Source organism: Bison bison, unplaced genomic scaffold, assembly GCF_000754665.1.
Source record: "Bison bison bison isolate TAMUID 2011002044 unplaced genomic scaffold, Bison_UMD1.0 scf7180017864180, whole genome shotgun sequence".
NCBI lineage: Eukaryota > Metazoa > Chordata > Mammalia > Artiodactyla > Bovidae > Bison > Bison bison.
The window spans coordinates 15,939,123-15,957,603 of record NW_011494752.1 but is presented as its reverse complement, the minus strand read 5'-3'; the positions used below and the strand labels follow the sequence as shown (position 1 = coordinate 15,957,603).

The 18,481-nt window shown below is 48.1% G+C and overlaps 3 protein-coding genes across 7 annotated transcripts in view; 2 read left to right on the top strand and 1 right to left on the bottom strand.

Moving 5' to 3' along the window:
• Window positions 1-2,228: 2,228 nt before the first annotated feature.
• On the bottom strand, window positions 2,229-3,901 carry SAT2 (spermidine/spermine N1-acetyltransferase family member 2). Its single transcript, XM_010843075.1, has 6 exons — window positions 3,552-3,901; window positions 3,328-3,379; window positions 3,108-3,191; window positions 2,906-3,007; window positions 2,739-2,779; window positions 2,229-2,606 (listed from the first exon to the last, which is right to left on the bottom strand). The coding sequence occupies exons 1-6, from the start codon at window positions 3,615-3,617 to the stop codon at window positions 2,439-2,441; spliced, it is 513 nt and encodes a 170-aa protein (XP_010841377.1). The 5' UTR covers window positions 3,618-3,901; the 3' UTR covers window positions 2,229-2,438.
• On the top strand, window positions 3,838-8,590 carry SHBG (sex hormone-binding globulin). Of its 5 annotated transcripts, none has more exons than XM_010843079.1 (10): window positions 3,838-3,926; window positions 4,536-4,696; window positions 4,868-5,072; window positions 5,234-5,325; window positions 6,111-6,300; window positions 6,773-6,934; window positions 7,172-7,331; window positions 7,448-7,584; window positions 7,966-8,173; window positions 8,423-8,590. In XM_010843079.1, exons 3-10 carry the CDS (start codon window positions 4,893-4,895, stop codon window positions 8,569-8,571), a joined length of 1,278 nt encoding a protein of 425 aa, XP_010841381.1. In that variant the 5' UTR covers window positions 3,838-3,926; window positions 4,536-4,696; window positions 4,868-4,892; the 3' UTR covers window positions 8,572-8,590. The 5 variants fall into 5 exon arrangements, with proteins under 5 accessions (XP_010841381.1, XP_010841378.1, XP_010841380.1 ...); XM_010843078.1 differs by lacking the exon at window positions 3,838-3,926 and adding an exon at window positions 3,975-4,189; XM_010843076.1 differs by lacking the exon at window positions 4,536-4,696 and having other exon boundaries at window positions 3,839-3,926.
• Window positions 8,591-16,973: 8,383 nt separating this feature from the next.
• Window positions 16,974-18,481, top strand: part of ATP1B2 (ATPase, Na+/K+ transporting, beta 2 polypeptide) — an 11,770-nt gene continuing 10,262 nt past the window's right edge. The window contains exon 1 of the mRNA XM_010843212.1: window positions 16,974-16,998. Coding sequence (XP_010841514.1) covers window positions 16,974-16,998 — 25 coding nt within the window. The remainder of the gene's footprint in view (window positions 16,999-18,481) is intronic.

Genomic DNA, 18,481 nt, shown 5'->3' with positions numbered 1-18,481 from the left:
TTCTGAATGTTGAGTTTTAAGCCAACTTTTTCACTCTCCTCTTTCACTTTCATCAAGAGGCTCTTTAGTTCTTCTTCACTTTCTGCCATAAGGGTGGTGTCATCTGCATATCTGAGGTTATTGATATTTCTCCTGGCAATCTTGATTATAGCTTGTGCTTCATCCAGCCCAGCATTTCTCATGATGTGTTCTGCATATAAGTTAAATAAGCAGGGTGACAATATGCAGCCTTGACGTGCTCCTTTCCCACATTTGAAACCAGTCTGTTATTCCATGTCCAGTTCTAACTGTTGCTTCTTGACTTGCATACAGATTTCTCAAGTAGCAGGTCAGGTGGTCTGTTATTCCCATCTCTTGAAGAATTTTCCACAGTTTATTGTGATCCACACAGTCAAAGGTTTTGGCATAGTCGATAAAGCAGAAATAGATGTTTTTCTGGAATTGTCTTCCTTTTTCGATGATCCAGTGGATGTTGGCAATTTGATCCCTGGTTCCTCTGCCTTTTCTAAAACCAGCTTGAACATCTGGAAGTTCACGGTTCATGTACTGTTGAAGCCTGGCTTGGAGAATTTTGAGCATTCCTTTGCTAGCATGTGAGATGAGTACAATTGTGCAGTAGTTTGAACATTCTTTGGCATTGACTTTCTTGGGGATGGCCACTGCTGAGTTTTCCAAATTTGCTGGCATATTGAGTGCAGCACTTTCACAGCATCATCTTTTAGGATTTGAAATAGCTCAACTGGAATTCCACCACCTCCACTAGCTTTGTTCATAGTGATGCTTCCCAAGGCCCGCTTGACTTCACATTCCAGGATGTCTGGCTCTAAGTAATCACACCATCATGATTATACTTACTTACTTACAAAAAAGTAAGTATACAAAACTATACTTTTTTTGTATAGTTCTTTTGTGTATTCTTGCCACCTATTCTTAATATCTTCTGTTTCTGTTGGGTCCATACCATTTCTGTCCTTTATTGTACCCATCTTTGCATGAAAAGTTCCCTTGGCATTTCTAATTTTCTTGAAGAGATCTCTAGTCTTTCCCATTCTATTGTTTTCCTCTACTGCTTTGCATTGATCACTGAGGAAGCCTTTCTTATCTCTTCTTGCTATTCTTTGGAACTCTGCATTCAAATAGGTATATCTTTCTTTTTCTCCTTTGCCTTTTGCTTCTCTATTTTTATATGCCCCTTCAAACTTCTCTACAACAAACCTGCATGACTTGTAATAAAATAGTATGAAAGTGGGAAATGAGTCTGTTTGCCTTCTTGTCTCCATGGGTCCTAAAGGTTTATTTTAGTTCTACTAAACTGAAAATAAAGACTTTGTGACTTTTGAAAAAGAAAAAGCACTCCCTAGCTGCATGGATTTTTTTTTAAAGTTGGGGCGAGTGGTCCTTCCTGCTGCTGCTGCTAAGTCGCTTCAGTCGTGTCTACCCCATAGACAGCAGCCCACCAGGCTCCCCCGTCCCTGGGATTCTCCAGGCAAGAACACTGGAGTGGGTTGCCATTTCCTTCTCCAATGCATGAAAGTGAAAAGTGAAAGTGAAGTGGCTCAGTTGTGTCCGACTCCCAGCGACCTCATGGACTGCAGCCCACCAGGCTCCTCCATCCATGGGATTTTCCAAGCAAGAGTGCTGGAGTGGAGTGCCATTGCCTTCTCCAGTGGTCCTTCCTAGTGTCCCTGAAATGCGGCCACCAGGTGGCAGCCTGCTCCATCTATTGAGTTGGTAGGCCTGGCTCAGTCTTAAATTCCGTAAGCCCAGGCCAGATGTGGCAGGCCTTTGTCCAGATCCCAAACCTGACCAACAAGCCTGATGCGCAAGCTGATCCCTTCCCTTCTTTTTCTATATACCACAGGCCAGAGTCAGTACTCCGGTCTATTGAGGGTAAAAGTCATCTTTTTGTTTAGTCATTGAGTTGTGTCCGACTCTTTTGTGAACCCATGGACTGTAGACTGCTAGGCTCCTCTGTCCATGAGATTTCCCAGGCAAGAATGCTGGAGTGGGTGGCCACTTCCTCCTCCAGGGGATCTTCCCCACCCAGGGATGAACATGCTCTCCTGCATTGGCAGGCGAGTTCTTTACCACTGAGCCATCAGGGAAGACCAGAAATCATCTTAGGCCCACTTTTACCCCCAGGAGCAACATCCATTGACCAGAATGCTGAGGGAGGGGAGCTGAAGCTTACGGAATCCTCAATTCTTCTACCCAACACCACATCAACATACAGGAGGAATTCTCATTTATTTTTCACGCTTAACAAGGAGGTGGGAAGGCCTGCCTCTTCCTCACTTCTGCTCTTTCTATCTGGGAATATTCACCTCTGACCCTCCTTCCCTTCCTTCAGGGAGGCTTTGGTCAGTGGAGACAGTCTCTAAGGAGTGTTCAGTTTGTGGGGATGGAGAAGCTGAAACAGCGATCCCCCAGGGGTGCCATCACTTTCCTGCCAACTCCCTCATCGCCTCTCCTTCAAATCGAAAGCAGTGCCAGCCCTCAGCTTCCGTCAGATCTTGGGCTCCGAGGGCCTTGTACAAGTCCATAGCCCTCTTGTTCCAGTCCAGGACTGCCAGGCGTAACTGGGAGCAGCCCTTATCCAAAGCCACCTGTGAGAGAAGACACTGCTCACTTTCCTGGGGTCAAAAAGGAAGACTTTCTCACCCTCCATTCAACCCAGGTGCCTCCCATACAGCTCGGCTTTGCCAGGGCCCAGCTCCTAGTGCCATCCCTCTCCTCACCTCAGCCACTCTTTTGATTATTTTGGAACCAATCCCTTGACCTGATGTGGGGAGAAAAAACAAGGATTGTCTGAGTTGAAGAGGAGCAGCAAAGGTCATAAGCTAGGATTAAGAGACATGGTCCCTTCATGGGTTGCTTTTCTCCCATCCTGCCCTCTTCCCAGTACCTCGATATTCTGGCTTCACATAGATGTCTTCTAGATAAATATTTCGTCCCTTCCATGTGCTGTAGCTGAAGTAATACAGCCCATAGCCCACCACACAGGGCCCTGCGAGAGAAAAAAAAGAAGGATCAGGCCTCTGGGCACCTGGGGGAGAGACCTTTGAGGCTGATTGGAGAGGGCACCTCTAAAGTCGGGGTATTCTTACCCTGTGGCTCCCCTGGTGCAGAAAGAATCTCTGCCACCAAACAGTGATAGAAAGGAGTCTCTCCAAAGCCATCTGCTCTCAGGGCTGCAGAGATCGGGTTTGGGATAAAGAGATAGAGAAAGAAGGATTGGGTGTGTGCCCAGCCTGTAGTTATTGCCTGGGGAGCCCATCCTTCATTTCCTCCCCAGCTTCCATCAGGACTCAGGAGTTGGGTCCCTACCTTCTTCACTGATCTTCACTTGGTCTGAGAGTTTCTCGTACTCAGCGAGTTCCTACAGCGCGGGGGCAGAGGCTAGATGAAGGCAGGAGGGCCTCGCTGCTCCCTCAAGCAAGACCTCAGGGCGCGCTCCTCCCTCTGCTCCCACTTCCTCTTCCTCCACGCCCCCCACCCCAGCCACTCTGACGCCCCTCTTTGGACCCTGGTTTCCAGCCAGCAGCCCTCACCCGAATCAGCCTCAGGATATTTCCACAATCTCCCTCCTTGGCTTCTCGGATCATCACGAAAGCCATCCTGTTCCCCAACGTCAGGGACCGCCTGTTCCCCAACGTCAGGGACCGAAGTCCAAGATCCCCACTTCCGTTCTGCAGGAAGGGGAGACGAGCAATTCGGACCCTTTAAGGGGCCTACAAATTCCGATCCCCGAAAGCCCCGGGAACGGCGGGGAGCTAGGCGGTGGGGGCTCCGGGGGCTGGGAAGCTGAAGCCCGATTCTGGCTACTGCGGAGAGAGAGGTAGGACGAAGTGGTCCTCACTGTCTGGGCGCCCCTAATTTCGGCCCCCGCCAGCGCGCACCTGCCAGCCAATCAGCTTGCAGAACGGGTATGTCCCCACCCCCGTCCACCGTCCCCCCTCCCCCAACTCTGCCCCACCATGGCCGAGTCTCGTGACCAGGCCCGTGGGCAGGGGTCAAGGCTGTACTGCAGAGGCTTTCTCGTCCGAGTTATCTGGGTGTTCCAGCCTGCAGTGGAGAAACCCCACGGCTCCAAAGTTACCTCTTTCTTTAACTGAAGAGTGCAGTGATTATCTGCTCTTCCCTTCGCTCAAATTCACCCATTCCAGCCCACCCAGACTCCAGACTCGGGGTGAGCCCCAAGACCTCCAGCTCTTTCCTACTGGCTCAAAGTGTGACTTCTTCTGGGGGCATTTATATTTTTAAATGGGTGAGGGAGAGAGGGATGAATTTCTATTGGTAAATGTTTAGGCGTTGTGATAAACGGATAAGAAGATAACGGGGTGGGAGGCAGAACTCCTAGTATCCACTGAATCACACTCGGAGATAACCCCTCCCTAGAAGGCAAGCCTCAGAGGCCTGGGAAAACACCGAGGGAGGAGCTCAGAGCAGATACCAGGCTTTGAATCTGCACTATCTCCATTCACCCTCCTTCACATTGAACCCAGAAAGTAGGTATTATTTTTCACATTTTGCAGACAGGACACTTCAGCACACTGGTGGGGTGACTCACCCACAGCCAGCCAGCTGGTGTTTGGGATTCCATGTCTCAGCTCTAGACCTTATAGAAGATGCTACTTGGGTAGCCCGGCAGGATTGTTTCTAGATCTCGTGTTTGTCATCAAGGCAGCCTCTGCAGGTAGGCTTGGAGGACCCAGGAAGGAGAGTGCAAGTGAGGTGTCCTCTCCCAGCTCATAAACTTGCCCAGCAATGGGGGAGGGTAGTAGAGAAACTCTGTTCCTCACTCCATTTGTCCTCAGAGGGGCCAGAGGGTCAGTGGCCCCGTCTCCTGCCCCCCTTCTTCCCCCAGGGCAACCTTTAACCCTCCAACAACAATGTGGAAGGCTGCCTTCCCCCACGCATTTGCCCCAGAGTCATTGGAGGCTAAAAGAGGACCGCAGCTGATTATGGTGAGCAGAGGTCCACTGGCCATTTGGCACGGGCTACTGCTGCTGCTGTTGCTACCACTTCCAAGCCACGGAGGACCGGCCCTGAGACCTTCTCTCCCCAGCCAGGTGCAGGAGTGGGACAGGGTGCTATGCCCTGCATGTGTTTCAGTGAGCTACGCTGGGGCTTTGCCCTCTTCTTTGCTTTCCTCCTCTGGCCTGGTAGCAATGCCTCTCCCTCCATCTGTCTCTGGCATGTCCTTATTTCGGCTTACTTTTCTCTTCAACAGACAACTGAAGACTCTCCTGCTCTGCACCTCAGCAATGGTCCTGGACAAGAACCTGTTACCATTATGACCTTTAACCTCACCAAGATCACAAAGTATGAGACTGACCTAATTCTTTGACCTAGTCTCCTGACATCACCCTCTCTCCATCAGCTCCTCTTTTTTTGCTTTATTTAATTGAAGTATAGTTGATTTACAGTGTTGCATTTCTAGGGTACAGCAAAGTGATTCAATTATATATATTTATAAAACATGTTATATATATATATTCTTTTTCAGGTTCTTTTGTATTATGGCTTATTATAAGATACTGAATATAGTTTCCTGTGTTATGCAGTATGACTTGTCGACTCTATTTTATATATAATAGCTTGTATCTGTTAATCCCACACTCCCAATTTATCCCCCCACCTTTTGCTCTTTGGTAGCTGTGAATTTGTTTTCTATGACTGTGACTTGGTTTTGCAAATAAGTTCATTTGTATCAGTTTTTAAATTCCACATGTAAGTGATAGCATATGGTATTTATCTTTCTGTCTGATTTACTTCATTTAGTATGATAATCTCTAGGTCCGTCCAGGTTGCATTGTTTCATTCTTTTTATGGCTGAATAATATTCCATTGTGTGTGTGTGTATACCATGTATATATATATATAATTATGTATGTATGTCCATGTATGTATATACCATGTCTTCTTTATCCATTCCTCTGTTGATGGACCTTTAGATTGCTTCCAAGTCCTGGCTATTGTAAACAGTGCATCAGTCCCTCTCTTTTCCTTGTCTCTCTGTCCTCTACCTGAACTCCTCCTCCCTCAACCTCAAGTCTATGCTCAAAGCGCACGCCCCCTACACAGTCCTTCCTCTCGTGTCCTTCCAGAATCTCCTCCTCTTTTGAGTTTCGGACTTGGGATCCAGAGGGAGTCATTTTTTATGGTGATACCAACCCAAAGAATGACTGGTTTATGCTGGGGCTTCGGGATGGCAGGCCTGAAATCCAGCTTCATAATCACTGGGCTCAGCTTACAGTGAGTGCTGGACCCCGGCTGGACGATGGGAAGTGGCACCAGGTAAGCTAGATTTGGTCCTGAGGGAGGCATATCTTGAGCTGGTCTGAGGGAGGGAACGGAACCAAGTCATTAGGCATCCCTCTGCCATTATCACCACATTGAATCCACACAGGAGCCCTGTGAAGTGGCTATTCTTGTCCGCATTTTTTTCAGAAGGGAGTTCTGAGGCTTAGTCAGTGACAGGTGACAGGTCCAGAGTGAGCTGGGAGTACCAGCTCACCCTTCAAGTACATATTCTTTCTGCCAGACTAGACTGCCTCTCTTAGGTTCCAGGTTTGGTTTGGTTTGGTTTTGGTTGATGGTTGTTCAGCAGTTAGTTGTGATTTGGGATAATTGTGATAGGAAGTGAGCTCGAGTCCTTCCACTCTGCCATCTTCAGTATGGCATATTCTAGATCACCTCTGAATAAAGCAGTAAATAATAAATCAGGCTCCAGGGACCTCTGATTCCTCTTCTCTTTTTCTTCTCGCAGATGGAAGTGAAGATCCATGGGGATTCCTTGCTACTCAGGGTGGATGGGGTGGAGGTGCTGCGTCTGAGACAGGTCTTTGGGCAACAGGCCAACAATTCCCAGCTCATCATGAGGATTGCACTGGGAGGACTGTTGTTCCCTGCCTCTGACCTCCGGTTGCCGGTAACTGCATCCCAGGGTCAGGAACCGTGACCAAAGCTGATAAAGCATTGCTGGCTGGGTGGCCATAGGGATCTGAATCTACACATTTCAAGGAGAGGGGATAGGGTGAGAGATGCATGGGGGAGGGCAAATGCTTGGGTCTTAGAGGGGAATAAACAGGGTGGGGAGGCTGAGACTGGGGCTCAGATATCCTGATTCCAACATCCTCTGCATCTTCCCTCCCACCATGGGCTCCAGCTGGTCCCTGCCCTGGATGCCTGCCTGCGCCAGGATGACTGGCTGGACCAACAGGCCCAGACCTCGGCATCTGTCCCCACTAGTGTCAGAAGCTGTGCTGTAGAGTCTCAACCTGGAATATTCTTCCCTCCAGGGACGGGTGCAGAATTTGGTCTCCAAGGTAAAGGCTATTTTTCCCTCCATGACCAGCTCTGTGTCCATCTCCCTCCACCACTAGCCCCTTCTCTCCATGAATCCCTAGCCTTAAGACCTCAAGAGGATCATTTCTCCCCCAAGAAATTCCTCGGCCTCATGTAGAGCCCTGGGCTTTCTCCTTGGACCTGGCACTCCAGCTGGCAGCAGGTTCAGGCCGCCTCCTTGCTCTTGGGACACCAGAAAACCCTTCTTGGCTCAGCATCCACCTCCAAGATCAAGTAAGGCGGGGGATACTGCCTGTACTCAGTGGCGCCTAGGAGCAATGGGAGAAAAGGGAATTCTGAAATGTCAACAGTATGAAGGCTTCGGGAGGTGGGGGGGTGTGTGCAGAGACACATATTAAAGCTGCCCACAGCAAGCAAATGACCTTTACTTAGATTATATATTTTCTTGGGGGTGGGTATGGTTTTATAGAAGGCCAAGACAAGAGAGCTGAGGCAGGACTGAGGTGGTGGGAATGGCCAGAGATGGATAGACTGCATAGACATAGATAGTGTGGCTGAGAGGAAGAATCCAGGCAGCCAGGGATGGGGCTACGAGGAGTGGGTGCAATTCGTTCTTCCCTCCCGCACTTATGTCCCTTCCCACACACTCTGCAGAAAGTGGTGTTGTCTTCTGGGTCGGGGCCAGGGCTGGATCTGCCCCTCATCTTGGGGCTCCCTCTTCAGCTGAACTTGACTGTGTCCGGGGTGGTTTTGAGCCAGGGGGCAAAGAAGGAGATCCTTGCTCTGCCTCCCACGGGCCCTGGCTCCCTCCTTGATCTCTGGGGCCAGCCGCACGGACGTCTCTTCCTAGGGGCTTTGCCAGGTAAGAATGAGCAATGGTGAAGATCTCAGCACACCATGGGAAACGGCTAAGGGCAGGGGGAGAAGCGGGAAGGGGCACATTTTTAGGGGAAGGAAACCTCTGGGAGGGAAGAGGAGAAGAGAGAGAATAAGTGGGTAGTGGGAGGAAGTGCTTTCAAATATTTAAGTTGGAGAACTGAAAAAGTGGGGAGGAGCTTCTGGATCCAGGTCCCCCCACCCTCAATGTCCCCTCCATGCTCCCTCTCTCTAGGAGAGGCCACTTCTGCCTCCTTTTGCTTGGATGGCCTTTGGGCACAAGGCCAGAGTCTGGACATGGACCGGGCCCAGAGCAGAAGCCTGAACATCTGGACTCACAGCTGTCCCCAGAACCCAGGCAATGGCAGTGACACGACCCATTAAATCCCCACCTAAGAACCTCCTTTGAATGTTACTCCTTCATTTATTCAGCAAATGCTTACAGTGTGTCTGCAATGTGCCAGGCACTGTGCTGAGCACTGAGTCATACTAAGGAGCCAAACTAACCCTGCTTCCTGTCCTCTCGGTGCTGTGGTCCCCTGGGGGAGGCAGGCATCCATCAAAGACTAACAAGTGAGTAGATAATTGGAAACTATGATAAGTACCGTAAAGGAGCAGTCAGAGAACTGAGAAAGCTCAAGGGCCAGTGGCCTTGACCTACACTAGGGATCAAGGAGGGCTTCCTAAGGAAATGATGACTTCCTAGGCTGAGACCCCAGTAACAGCACCACAGACACACACCCAAATACCAGTCACCTTCTGGGATCCAGGAACCCACCTCCCTCTCCAGCAGCATCTGCCTTGGAACTTGAGCTTTGTTGCTCTGAGGCTGGTTCCCAGAAATCAGGAGGGAAGGGAAGACATGGGATTTTTCTTGTCCTTTAGTCAGGCCGCTGCTGTCCCAGACAGGAGCAGCAGGGGGTGTGAGTGGGTCACAGAGAGATGGTGGCCTTCTGGGACAAGGGGTGGAGGCAGCAGGGAGAAAGAAAAAGGGGTTGGGGGGGGGGGTGCGAGCAGAGGGAGAAAGACGCCTCTATCTCTCCTCATCTTGGCCCACTAGCTTTGTTCCCAGAAGAATTTGTCTTTACTCCATTAAACAAGAACTGGCTTGTGCTGGTCCCACCTGGAAAGAACAGACAGATTCAGGAGTATCTCTGCCTTCAAAGAATATATGGAGACCTAGCCCTCAGCCCCCAGACCCCTGGAGATTCCTGGTACCTCATCTCCTCCTTGGGGTACTCTCCTGCCTCAGTCCCCAGCTCCCCTGGAAACTTCATTCCCATCCCCCATCTCCAGATCCCATGGGGATCTCAGTGTCCCAGCTTCCTAGGTTACGAGGATCTGCCTACCAGTAACCCAGGCAACAGGGTGAGTCACTCATTGGACCTGCTGTTCCTCTTCTACAAGGATTAGCCAGGACCTGAGTGACCCCAGTGTAAGAAAGCGTCCAGAGAGTCTCTGGGTTGTAAGACACATCCTAGGTCCCTCCTTGAACCCTTACAGTCTGAAGTTTGCAAGGTCTACACTGTCTCCATCCAGTATAGTGTTTTACAGGAATGTACTCAGCATGGCCAGGGAGTCCAGATTCAACTCTGGTCCCTGGGCAATGTTCAGGATCAGCCTGGGCCACTGGGATAAGTCCATTCAACTGATATTTATAGAGCACCTATTGTGTACCAGGCACTGTTCTAGACCCTGAGAATGCCTTGATGAAAAGGGTAGTCATGAGGACCTCCCTGGTGGTCCAGTTAAAACTCTGTGCTCCCAAAGCAGAGGGCATGGGTTCAATCCCTAGTCAGAGAACTAGAGCCCACATACCACAGCTGAAGGTCCTGTGCACTTCGAGGAAGATCCCGCATGCCTTGATGAAGACTGAAGATCCTGCATGCTGCAAATGAGACCCCCAAAAAAAGAGAGAGAGGGGATGGTCAGACAACCCATAAACCGAAACAAATAAGCAAGGTCATTTCACGTAGTGATTATCTCAATAAAGAGAGTAAAATCCTGTAGTCAATGAGAGGTGGTAGGGGAGAGGGAAGGTCTTTCTGAGGCAGTGTCACTTCAGCATAGACCTGAATAATGAAACCAGTCCTGTGGGGTGCCTCAGGTATGAGCAAGCCAGTGGGGGCGAGAGGCAAAAGGGCCTGAACACGCCTGGGTCCCCACCAAAGGGGTTGTTCTGAGTGGCAACTTCTTGGCCCCAGGTCCCTGAGGAATCTCCTGAGGGTTGGCTTTTCTCTCCTCCCTCCGTCCCATCCTGTCCAGGACACTGTGCCCCCAACCTCTCTTTCTTCAGCCTGCCCTAGATTCCAAGATTCCTGATTACCATCCAGAGCTGTCTACACTCTTTCATTAAGACTGATTCTGAAAATAAAAAAAAGACTGATTCTGCTTTGACACAGACTCTGCCAGGCTCCCACCAAGGGCACCTACAGTGCCAGTCCAGTGTCCCTGCCTCCCTCACACCCCTAAAAACCTTTCTGGAGCTTGGCAGCATATGGTGTAGCCTCCAGACCTATGCCATCCACTCACTCCACCATGTGTGTTACCTCTCTCCCCTTCTCTCTTTCCTTCTCTCTCTCTTTCTTTCAACTAACATTTATTGGCCCCTGACAGTATGCCAAGGGGCTTCCCTGGTGGCTCAGCAGTAAAGAATCTGCCTACAATGCAAGAGACTTGGGTTCAATTCCTGGGTTTGGAAGATTACATGGAGAAGGAAATACCTACTCCAGTATTCTTGCCTGGGAAATCCCATGGACAGAGGAGCCTGACGGGCTACAGTCCGTGGTGTCACAAGAGAGTTGGACACGACTTAGCGACTACACACAAACACACACACGACAGTACGCCAAACACTGAGTTAGGCAGTCTACAGCGACTCCAAAAATCAATAAGAGTTGGTCCTGGCCTGGAGAGTAGTGGTCTGGGGAGAGAAACAGACATGTAAAATGCTTTCATAGGGATCTCCTAGGAAGTGCGAGGAACTCAAACAAATGACTAGTCCTCTTTACTTTCAGTTTCCCCGTCTGCAAAATGGGCAGGTTACCCTACTCAGGGTTGCTGGGAGGGTTTGATGGAATCACATAGGTTGGATGTGTGGCATATAGAAAGTGTTCCACGTACCAGAGATGTTGCTTTTGTTGATGTCATTACCTTTGTGTGTAATTGTTGAAATGTAAGTCTCAGCCTTCTGGGTACGGAATATAAGGAAGGGTGTGTGATGTGACTGAACTGGGGGCAGGCTGAGATGAAATGAGGGCAGACTGGGGAGGCTCCTTGTGCCATGGCGGGAGAGGCCTTGTATGTCTTCCTGGGGAGTTGGCGCTTGATATGGTTAGCAGAGGAACTTCTGTGTCTCTTTCCTGTTTGTTTGATTGTGATAAAATACACATAACAAAATTTGCCATCTTAAATGTTTTGTTTTGCCTCACCACATAGCTTGTAGAATGTCAGTTCCCTGATCAGAGATCAAACCTGTCTTAACCACTGAACCACCATGGAAGTCTCCCATCCTAACCTTTTTTTTTTTTTTAAGATTTATTATTTATTCATTTTGGGTCATGCTGAGTCTTCATTTCTTAGAGAAATGCAAGGGCTTTCTCTACTTCTAGCAAGCAGGAGCTACTCCTTAGTTCCAATGCACAGGCTTCTCATTGTGCTGGCTTCTCTTGTTTCAGAGTTCGGGCTCTATTTGTGTGGGCTTCAGTAGTTTCCATGCAGGGGCTTAGCTGCCCCAGAGCATGTAGGATCTTCCTGGAGCAGGGATCAAACCCATGTCCCCTGTATTAGCAGGCAGACTCTTAACCACTGGGCCACCAGGGAAGCCCCCATCTTAACCATTTCTAAGTGTCCTGTTTAGTGACAAGAGACTTCACGGTGTGTGGAACCATCAGCTCCAGAACTCTTCTTGTAAAACCGAAACTCTGTACCCACTAAATAATAACTCCCTGCTCCCCTCCCCCTTTCCTTGTTCTTGTCTCTACAAAGACCCATCTTGTTGGAAACCCAAACAGCTGAGTCCCTGGGATTTGGTTGAGAGGAAGGAAATCACTGGGCACAGACCTCAGGACAGGCTCTGGGTATGGGTGAGGGGAGATGGGAGCTCTTAATCCCTTCCTCCTTTCTGGAGGTGCTGGAGGAAGGCCTGAGTTCCAGGGAGAGGTTGGAGGTTGTAATGGCTCTTTGCCCCCACACCCTTCCTCAGCTTGTTGCCCTGTGAGCACTAGTGCTGCATGGAGTCGAGGGTTCTTCCCCCCCGACTCCCAACCCTCCTCATGTTGACCCTCACCTTGAAGAGCAGGTGTGGAAGGGAGCAACATTATCTAAACGTATAGAAGACACTTGTTCTTTCTTTTTCAAGTGACCTTGGGGTTCAGGCAGGGCAGAGACTGAACCAACAGTCTTGAAGCCACCCCTGGGCCTGTGTTTGCCAAGCTGTGTGTGTTGAGGGTAAGATCCATCTCTCTAGATTGAGGTTGGCCCATTACTCTGCTCCTTATCTGATGAATGGGACTTCCCTGTTGATCAGAAGAAAACGAATCTGTCTGCAATGCTGGAGACCCAGGTTTGATCCTTCGGTTAGGAAGATCCCCTCAAGAAGGGAATGGCAACCTACTCCAGTATTCTTGCCTGGAGAATTCCATGGACAGAGGAGCCTGGCGGGCTATGGGGTCACAAAGAGTCAGACATGACTGAGTGAATAACACTTTCAGAACTGTCTGATGAAGGAAAAGGCAAGTTGCTTCACTAGGGCTTCACATAGAAAGAGCTATTCCATGTTTAAGCCCAGTTCAGCAACCAAGGGGCTTCCCTGGTAGCTCAGTGGTAAAGCATCTTGTTGCAATGCAGCAAACTCGGGTTCAATTGCTAAGTCGGGAAAATACCTTGGAGGAGGAAATGGCAACCCACTCTGGTATTCTTGCCTGGAGAATCCCATGGACAGAGGAGCCTGGTGGACTACAATCCATGGGTTCGAAAAGAGTCGGATGTGACTAAGCACGCATGAAGGGCGGGGCAGCAACCAGGCTTTATCTTGGGTAGCTCTGTGGGTTGCTTGGATATGGGGGATATATACAAAGTGTAAGACAGGGACTTTCTTGGTGATCCAGCAGCTAAGAATTCATGCTCCCAATGCAGAGGGCCTGGGTTTGGTCCCTGCTCAGGGAACTGGATCCCACATGCTGCAACTAAGAGTTCACAGGCCCCAACTCAGGATCCCAGATACGGCAACTAAAGATCCTGCATTCTGCAACTCAGATACTGAAATAGAACAAAAACAAGATCTAAAGCAAAGGCCTGTTTTGAAAGAACTTACAGCCTGGTTGCAAAGATAAAATAGAAGAGTTTTCAGTACAGTTGAAGACAAAAACCTAGGCAACTAGCCATGATTGCTCTCTCTGTCACCTCCATTGCTCACGACAGATCCTGAACTTCTGTCTCCACCTGTAAAGTTGCTGGCTTGGGCCAGGCTGTCCATATTTCCCACCTGGACTGCTACAAAGCCTTGCTCCCTGGTCTCCTTGCTTCTCACACAGTGGCCATGGTGATTTTCATTACATTTAACTGTGTCGATTCCCTGCTTAAAATCCTAGAATTGTTACTGTGATGGTTGGATTAAAATTCAAACTGCTCCCTTTGGCTTACAAGGACCATTACGATTTGGCCTCTGCCTATCTCTCAGATCTCTTGCTGTCCCAGTCTTGCCTTTTTCCCTCACGGGAGCCCAGCCTTTGCACTCACCCCTTACTCCTCCTAGAATGTTCTTCCCCTACAGTTCCTCATAGCTTCTTTGCGTTACTTTGGATCATTAAAAGTTACCTTTTCAGTAAGACCTTCCCTGAACACTCAGGCACTCTCTGGCACATCACACTTTTACTTTTACACGTCTTACTTTTTTTTCTGCATAATATTAACATTATTTAATTTTAAATTTTAATTTAATTAATGTATTTATTTATTCTTGGCTGTGCTGGGTCTTCGCTGCTGTGCGCGCTTCTCTCTAGTTGTGGTGAGCAGGAGTTACTCTTCGTCGCGATATGCAGGCTTCTCATTATGGTGGCTTCTCTTCTTGTGGAGCACAGGCTCTAGGGCATTCGAGCTTCAGTAGTTGCGGCACATAGGCTCAGTCACTGTGGCTCTCGGGCTCTAGAGCACGGGCTTGATAGTTGTGGTACATGGGCTTAGTAGCTCCTTGGCATGTGGGATCTTCCAAGACCAGGGATCAAACCCATGTCTCCTGCAGTGGCAGGCGGATTCTTTACCCCTGAACCACCAGGGAAGCCCTGTTTAAAATTTTTATTGAAAATACTTATTTTATTCCTGCTCTAAAAGGGTGAACATCTTTTAGGTATTGCCCCACTGCTGATTTTTTTTTTAATGAATTTTTACTGGTGTATAGTTGATTTACCTTGTTGCATTAGTTTCTGCTGTACAACAAAGTGAATCAGTTACACTCTTTTTTAGATTCTTTTCCCATATAGGTCATTACAGAATACTGAGTAGAGTTCCCTGTGTTTTACAGTAGGTCCTTATTAGCTATCTATTCTATATATAGTAGTGTGTGCATGTCAATCCCAATCTCTCAGTTTTTCCCTCGTCCCTCCAACACTTAATTTGTTTGTTTTTACTGTTTATTAGAACGGGAGCCCCAGGAGCATAGGGACAAGAACAACGCCTGGCTCTAAACAAATGCTCATTAGATAGGCACTGAATGAATGAATGGGAGTTGGGGCTGGACTGTGAAGAGTGGGCAGTCTTCCAGGACTCGGAAAGAAAATGGACAAAGGTATAACGTCAGGAGTAAGCACAGCCTGTCCCAGGAATGGCCAGCTCAGCTTCAGCAGAGGGCTAGTTGGAGCCTAGAGGCAAAGAAAGTTGGGGACACAGACTGGGTCTAGATTGTGATGCACCCTGAAAGTTAGACTGGGAATCAGAACTGCATCCTGCAAGGTTACAGGAATCCATTTGAAGCCCTTTGAGCTGAGGGGTGGCCTAATTAAAACTGTCTTTTGAGAAAATTAATCCAGAGTCTGCTGCAGAAGGGATTGAAGTAAGACCAGCTGCCTAATTTGTAGGACCCAGTGCAAAATGAAAATGTGGAATCCCTTATTCCAAAAGGGGAAAGGACTTCCCTGGTGGTCCAGTGGCTAAGACACTACACTCACTGTGCAGGGGGCCTGGCTTCCATCCCTTGTCAGGGAATCAGATCCCACATGCCACAAGTATAGGTCCTACATGTCGCCTTCAAGGACCTCCTGATAAGAATCCCAAGTGCCACAACTGAGACCCGGCACAGGCAAATAAATAAATACTTTCGAAAAAAGGCTGGAAAAAACTGGTGTTCCATTTAGTAAACTGGAGAATTCCATAGACAGAGGAGCTTGGCAGGCTATAGTCCATGGGGTTGCAAAGAGTCAGACATGACTGAGCCACTAACACTTTCACTTTTCATAAGGTACTAAAATATAAAATGCTTTCGTTTCTTCCACAATTCTTCTCATGACTTTTCATGGTGTTTTTAATTTATTTAATGTTATTTTAAATAAAGAAAATAGCACTTTTTAACCTTCAGCTTACTGATGACTGAAAGGAAAACAGAATTGTGAGTTGCCCCAATTTTCCCTCTCTGTCATCATTGGCAGCAGAAGTGGTTGGCTAAAGCAGTGAATTAATGTGACTGGGAATGGATATGGTAGGATGCCTCCCATCATCCGTGTCTCCTAGAAGACCATTGCCTTCTTTCTGGATTCAGAGTAAGTTCTGTTTCAAACGGAACAGTAGCCTCTCAGCTGTCAGCCCCTACACTTATTCAGGTGTAGACATGACATGCTTATCTTGTACTCACTTTTTTTGAGTCTTGCTGAACTCCCATGCATGGTGGATCCATCAGAGTTCTGTGCCAACTCTTTGTAACCCCATGGACTATACACGGAATTCTCCAGGCCAGAATACTGGAGAATAGGGTTGTCTTTCCCTTCTCCAGGGGATCTTCCTAAACCAGGGATTGAACCCAGGTCTCCTACATTGCAGGCAAATGCTTTACCAGTTGAGCCACAAGGGAAGCCCCCTGTGCTCATAGAAAGTAAAGTGGAAGTAAAGTTGCTCAGTCGTGTCCAACTCTTTGTGACCGCATGGACTGTAGCCTACAACGCTCCTCCATCCGTGGGATTTTCCAGGCAAGAGTACCAGAGTGGGTTGCCATTTCCTTCTCCAGAGGATCTTCCCAACCCAGGGATTGAACCTGGGTCTCCTGTATTGTAGGCAGATGCTTTACCATCTCATGGAGCATCCCAAATGGCATGTCAGGCTTAGCTCCTCTACTCACACATATGGTCTATTGTCCCACTGGACAAAGCACAAGTTCAAAGGTAAAATTATTAAGAAATCCAAGATGGTGGCCACAGAGCACAAGACCAAGCACAAGGCAATTCTGAGCCTGGGCCTTTGAAACAGGAGGGAAGGGGGCAGGACATACACTTTAAAAGAACGACATAGCCCAAGGACAGGACATAACTAATTAGAACAAAATAAGTCCAAGATGGCTGACTTCCACTAGACTTTGAGCCTCAGAATGAAAGTCTTAGTCTCTCAGTCGACTCCAGCTCTTTGTGATCCCATGGATGTAGTCCTCCAGGCTCTAATGCCCATGGAATTCACTAGGCAAGAATACTGGAGTGGGTTGCCATTTCCTTCCTCAAGGGATTGTCCCAACCCATAGATCGAACCTGGGTCTCTTGCATTGCAGTAGGATTCTTTACTGTTGAACTACCAGCAAAGAGCCTCAGCATATGCTCACTGTAACACATCTGCAAGGTAAGTGACACACCCACCAGTGCCATGACCTTTCTGAGGACGACAATCAAAGATTAAAAAGTGGGCAGTGGTCCAGTTCCTGGAAATCCCAACCCCTTCCCCTGAAACAGAATAATCCTCCCACTCATTAGCCTATGAAATTGCCCAGCCCACAAAACATCAGTCAGTTCAGTTCAGTTGCTCAGTCATGTCCAACGCTTTGTGACCCCATGGACTGCAGCATGCCAGGCTTCCCTGTCCATCACCAATTCCCGGAGTTTACTCCGGGACATGTCCATCGAGTCAGTAATGCCATCCAACCATCTCATCCTCTGTTATCCCCTTCTCCTCCTGCCTTCTAACTTTCCCAGCCTCAGGGTCTTTTCAAATGATCAGTTCTTCATATCAGGTGGCCAAAGTATTGGAGTTTCAGCTTCAGCATCAGTCCTTCCAATAAACACTCAGGACTGATTTCCTTTAGGATGGATTGGTTGGATTTCCTTGCAGTCCAAGGGACTCTCAAGAGTCTTCTCCAACATCACAGTTCAAAAGCATCAATTCTTCAGTGCTCAGCTTTCTTTATAGTCCAACTCTCACATCCATACATGACTACTGGAAAAACCATAGCCTTGACTAGACAGACCTTTTTTGGCAAAGTAATGTCTCTGCTTTTTAATATGCTGTCTAGGTTGGTCATAACTTTTCTTTCAAGGAGCAAGCATCTTTTAATTTCATGGCTGCAGTCACCATCTGCAGTGATTTTGGAGCCCAAGAAAATAAAGTCTCTCACTGTTTCCACTGTTTCCCCATATATTTGCCATGAAGTAGAGATCTCTTCAAGAAAATTAGAGATACCAAGGGAATATTTCATGCAAAGATGACCACAATAAAGGACAGAAATGATACGGACCTAACAGAAGCAGAAGATATTAAGAAGAGGTGGCAAGAATACACAGAAGAACTGTACAAAAAAGATCTTCACGACCAAGATAATCACGATGGTGTGATCACTCACCTAGAGCCAGACATCCTGGAATGTGAAGTCAAGTGGGCCTTAGAAAGCATCACTACGAACAAAGCTAGTGGAGGTAATGGAATTCCAGTTGAGCTATTTCAAATCCTGAAAGTTGATGATGTGAAAGTGCTGCACTCATATGCCAGCAAATTTGGAAAACTCAGCAGTGGCCACAGGACTGGAAAAGGTCAGTTTTCATTCCAATCCCAAAGAAAGGCAATGCCAAAGAATGCTCAAACTACCGCACAATTGTACTCATTTCACATGCTAGTAAAGTAATGCTCGAAATTCTCCAAGCCAGGCTTCAGCAATATGTGAACCATGAATTTCCAGATGTTCAAGCTGGTTTTAGAAAAGGCAGAGGAACCAGAGATCAAATTGTGATCATCCACTGGATCATCAAAAAAGCAAGAGAGTTCCAAGAAAACATCTATTTCTGCTTTATCGTCTATGCCAAAGCCTTTGACTGTGTGGATCACAATAAACTGT

What these genes read in the sequence shown, in the direction of transcription:
- SAT2 (XM_010843075.1), bottom strand. Translation starts at nt 3,617, where the DNA reads ATGGCTTTCGTGATGATCCGAGAAGCCAAGGAGGGAGATTGTGGAAAT. An exon ending in TGTGAAGCCAGAATATCGAG is followed by an intron (nt 2,780 to 2,905) that starts GTACTGGGAAGA and finishes TCCCCACATCAG; the next exon opens with GTCAAGGGATTGGTTCCAAA. An exon ending in TAATCAAAAGAGTGGCTGAG is followed by an intron (nt 2,607 to 2,738) that starts GTGAGGAGAGGG and finishes CTTCTCTCACAG; the next exon opens with GTGGCTTTGGATAAGGGCTG.
- SHBG (XM_010843079.1), top strand. Translation starts at nt 4,893, where the DNA reads ATGTGGAAGGCTGCCTTCCCCCACGCATTTGCCCCAGAGTCATTGGAG. An exon ending in CCTCTGACCTCCGGTTGCCG is followed by an intron (nt 6,935 to 7,171) that starts GTAACTGCATCC and finishes CATGGGCTCCAG; the next exon opens with CTGGTCCCTGCCCTGGATGC. An exon ending in CTTCCTAGGGGCTTTGCCAG is followed by an intron (nt 8,174 to 8,422) that starts GTAAGAATGAGC and finishes CCCTCTCTCTAG; the next exon opens with GAGAGGCCACTTCTGCCTCC.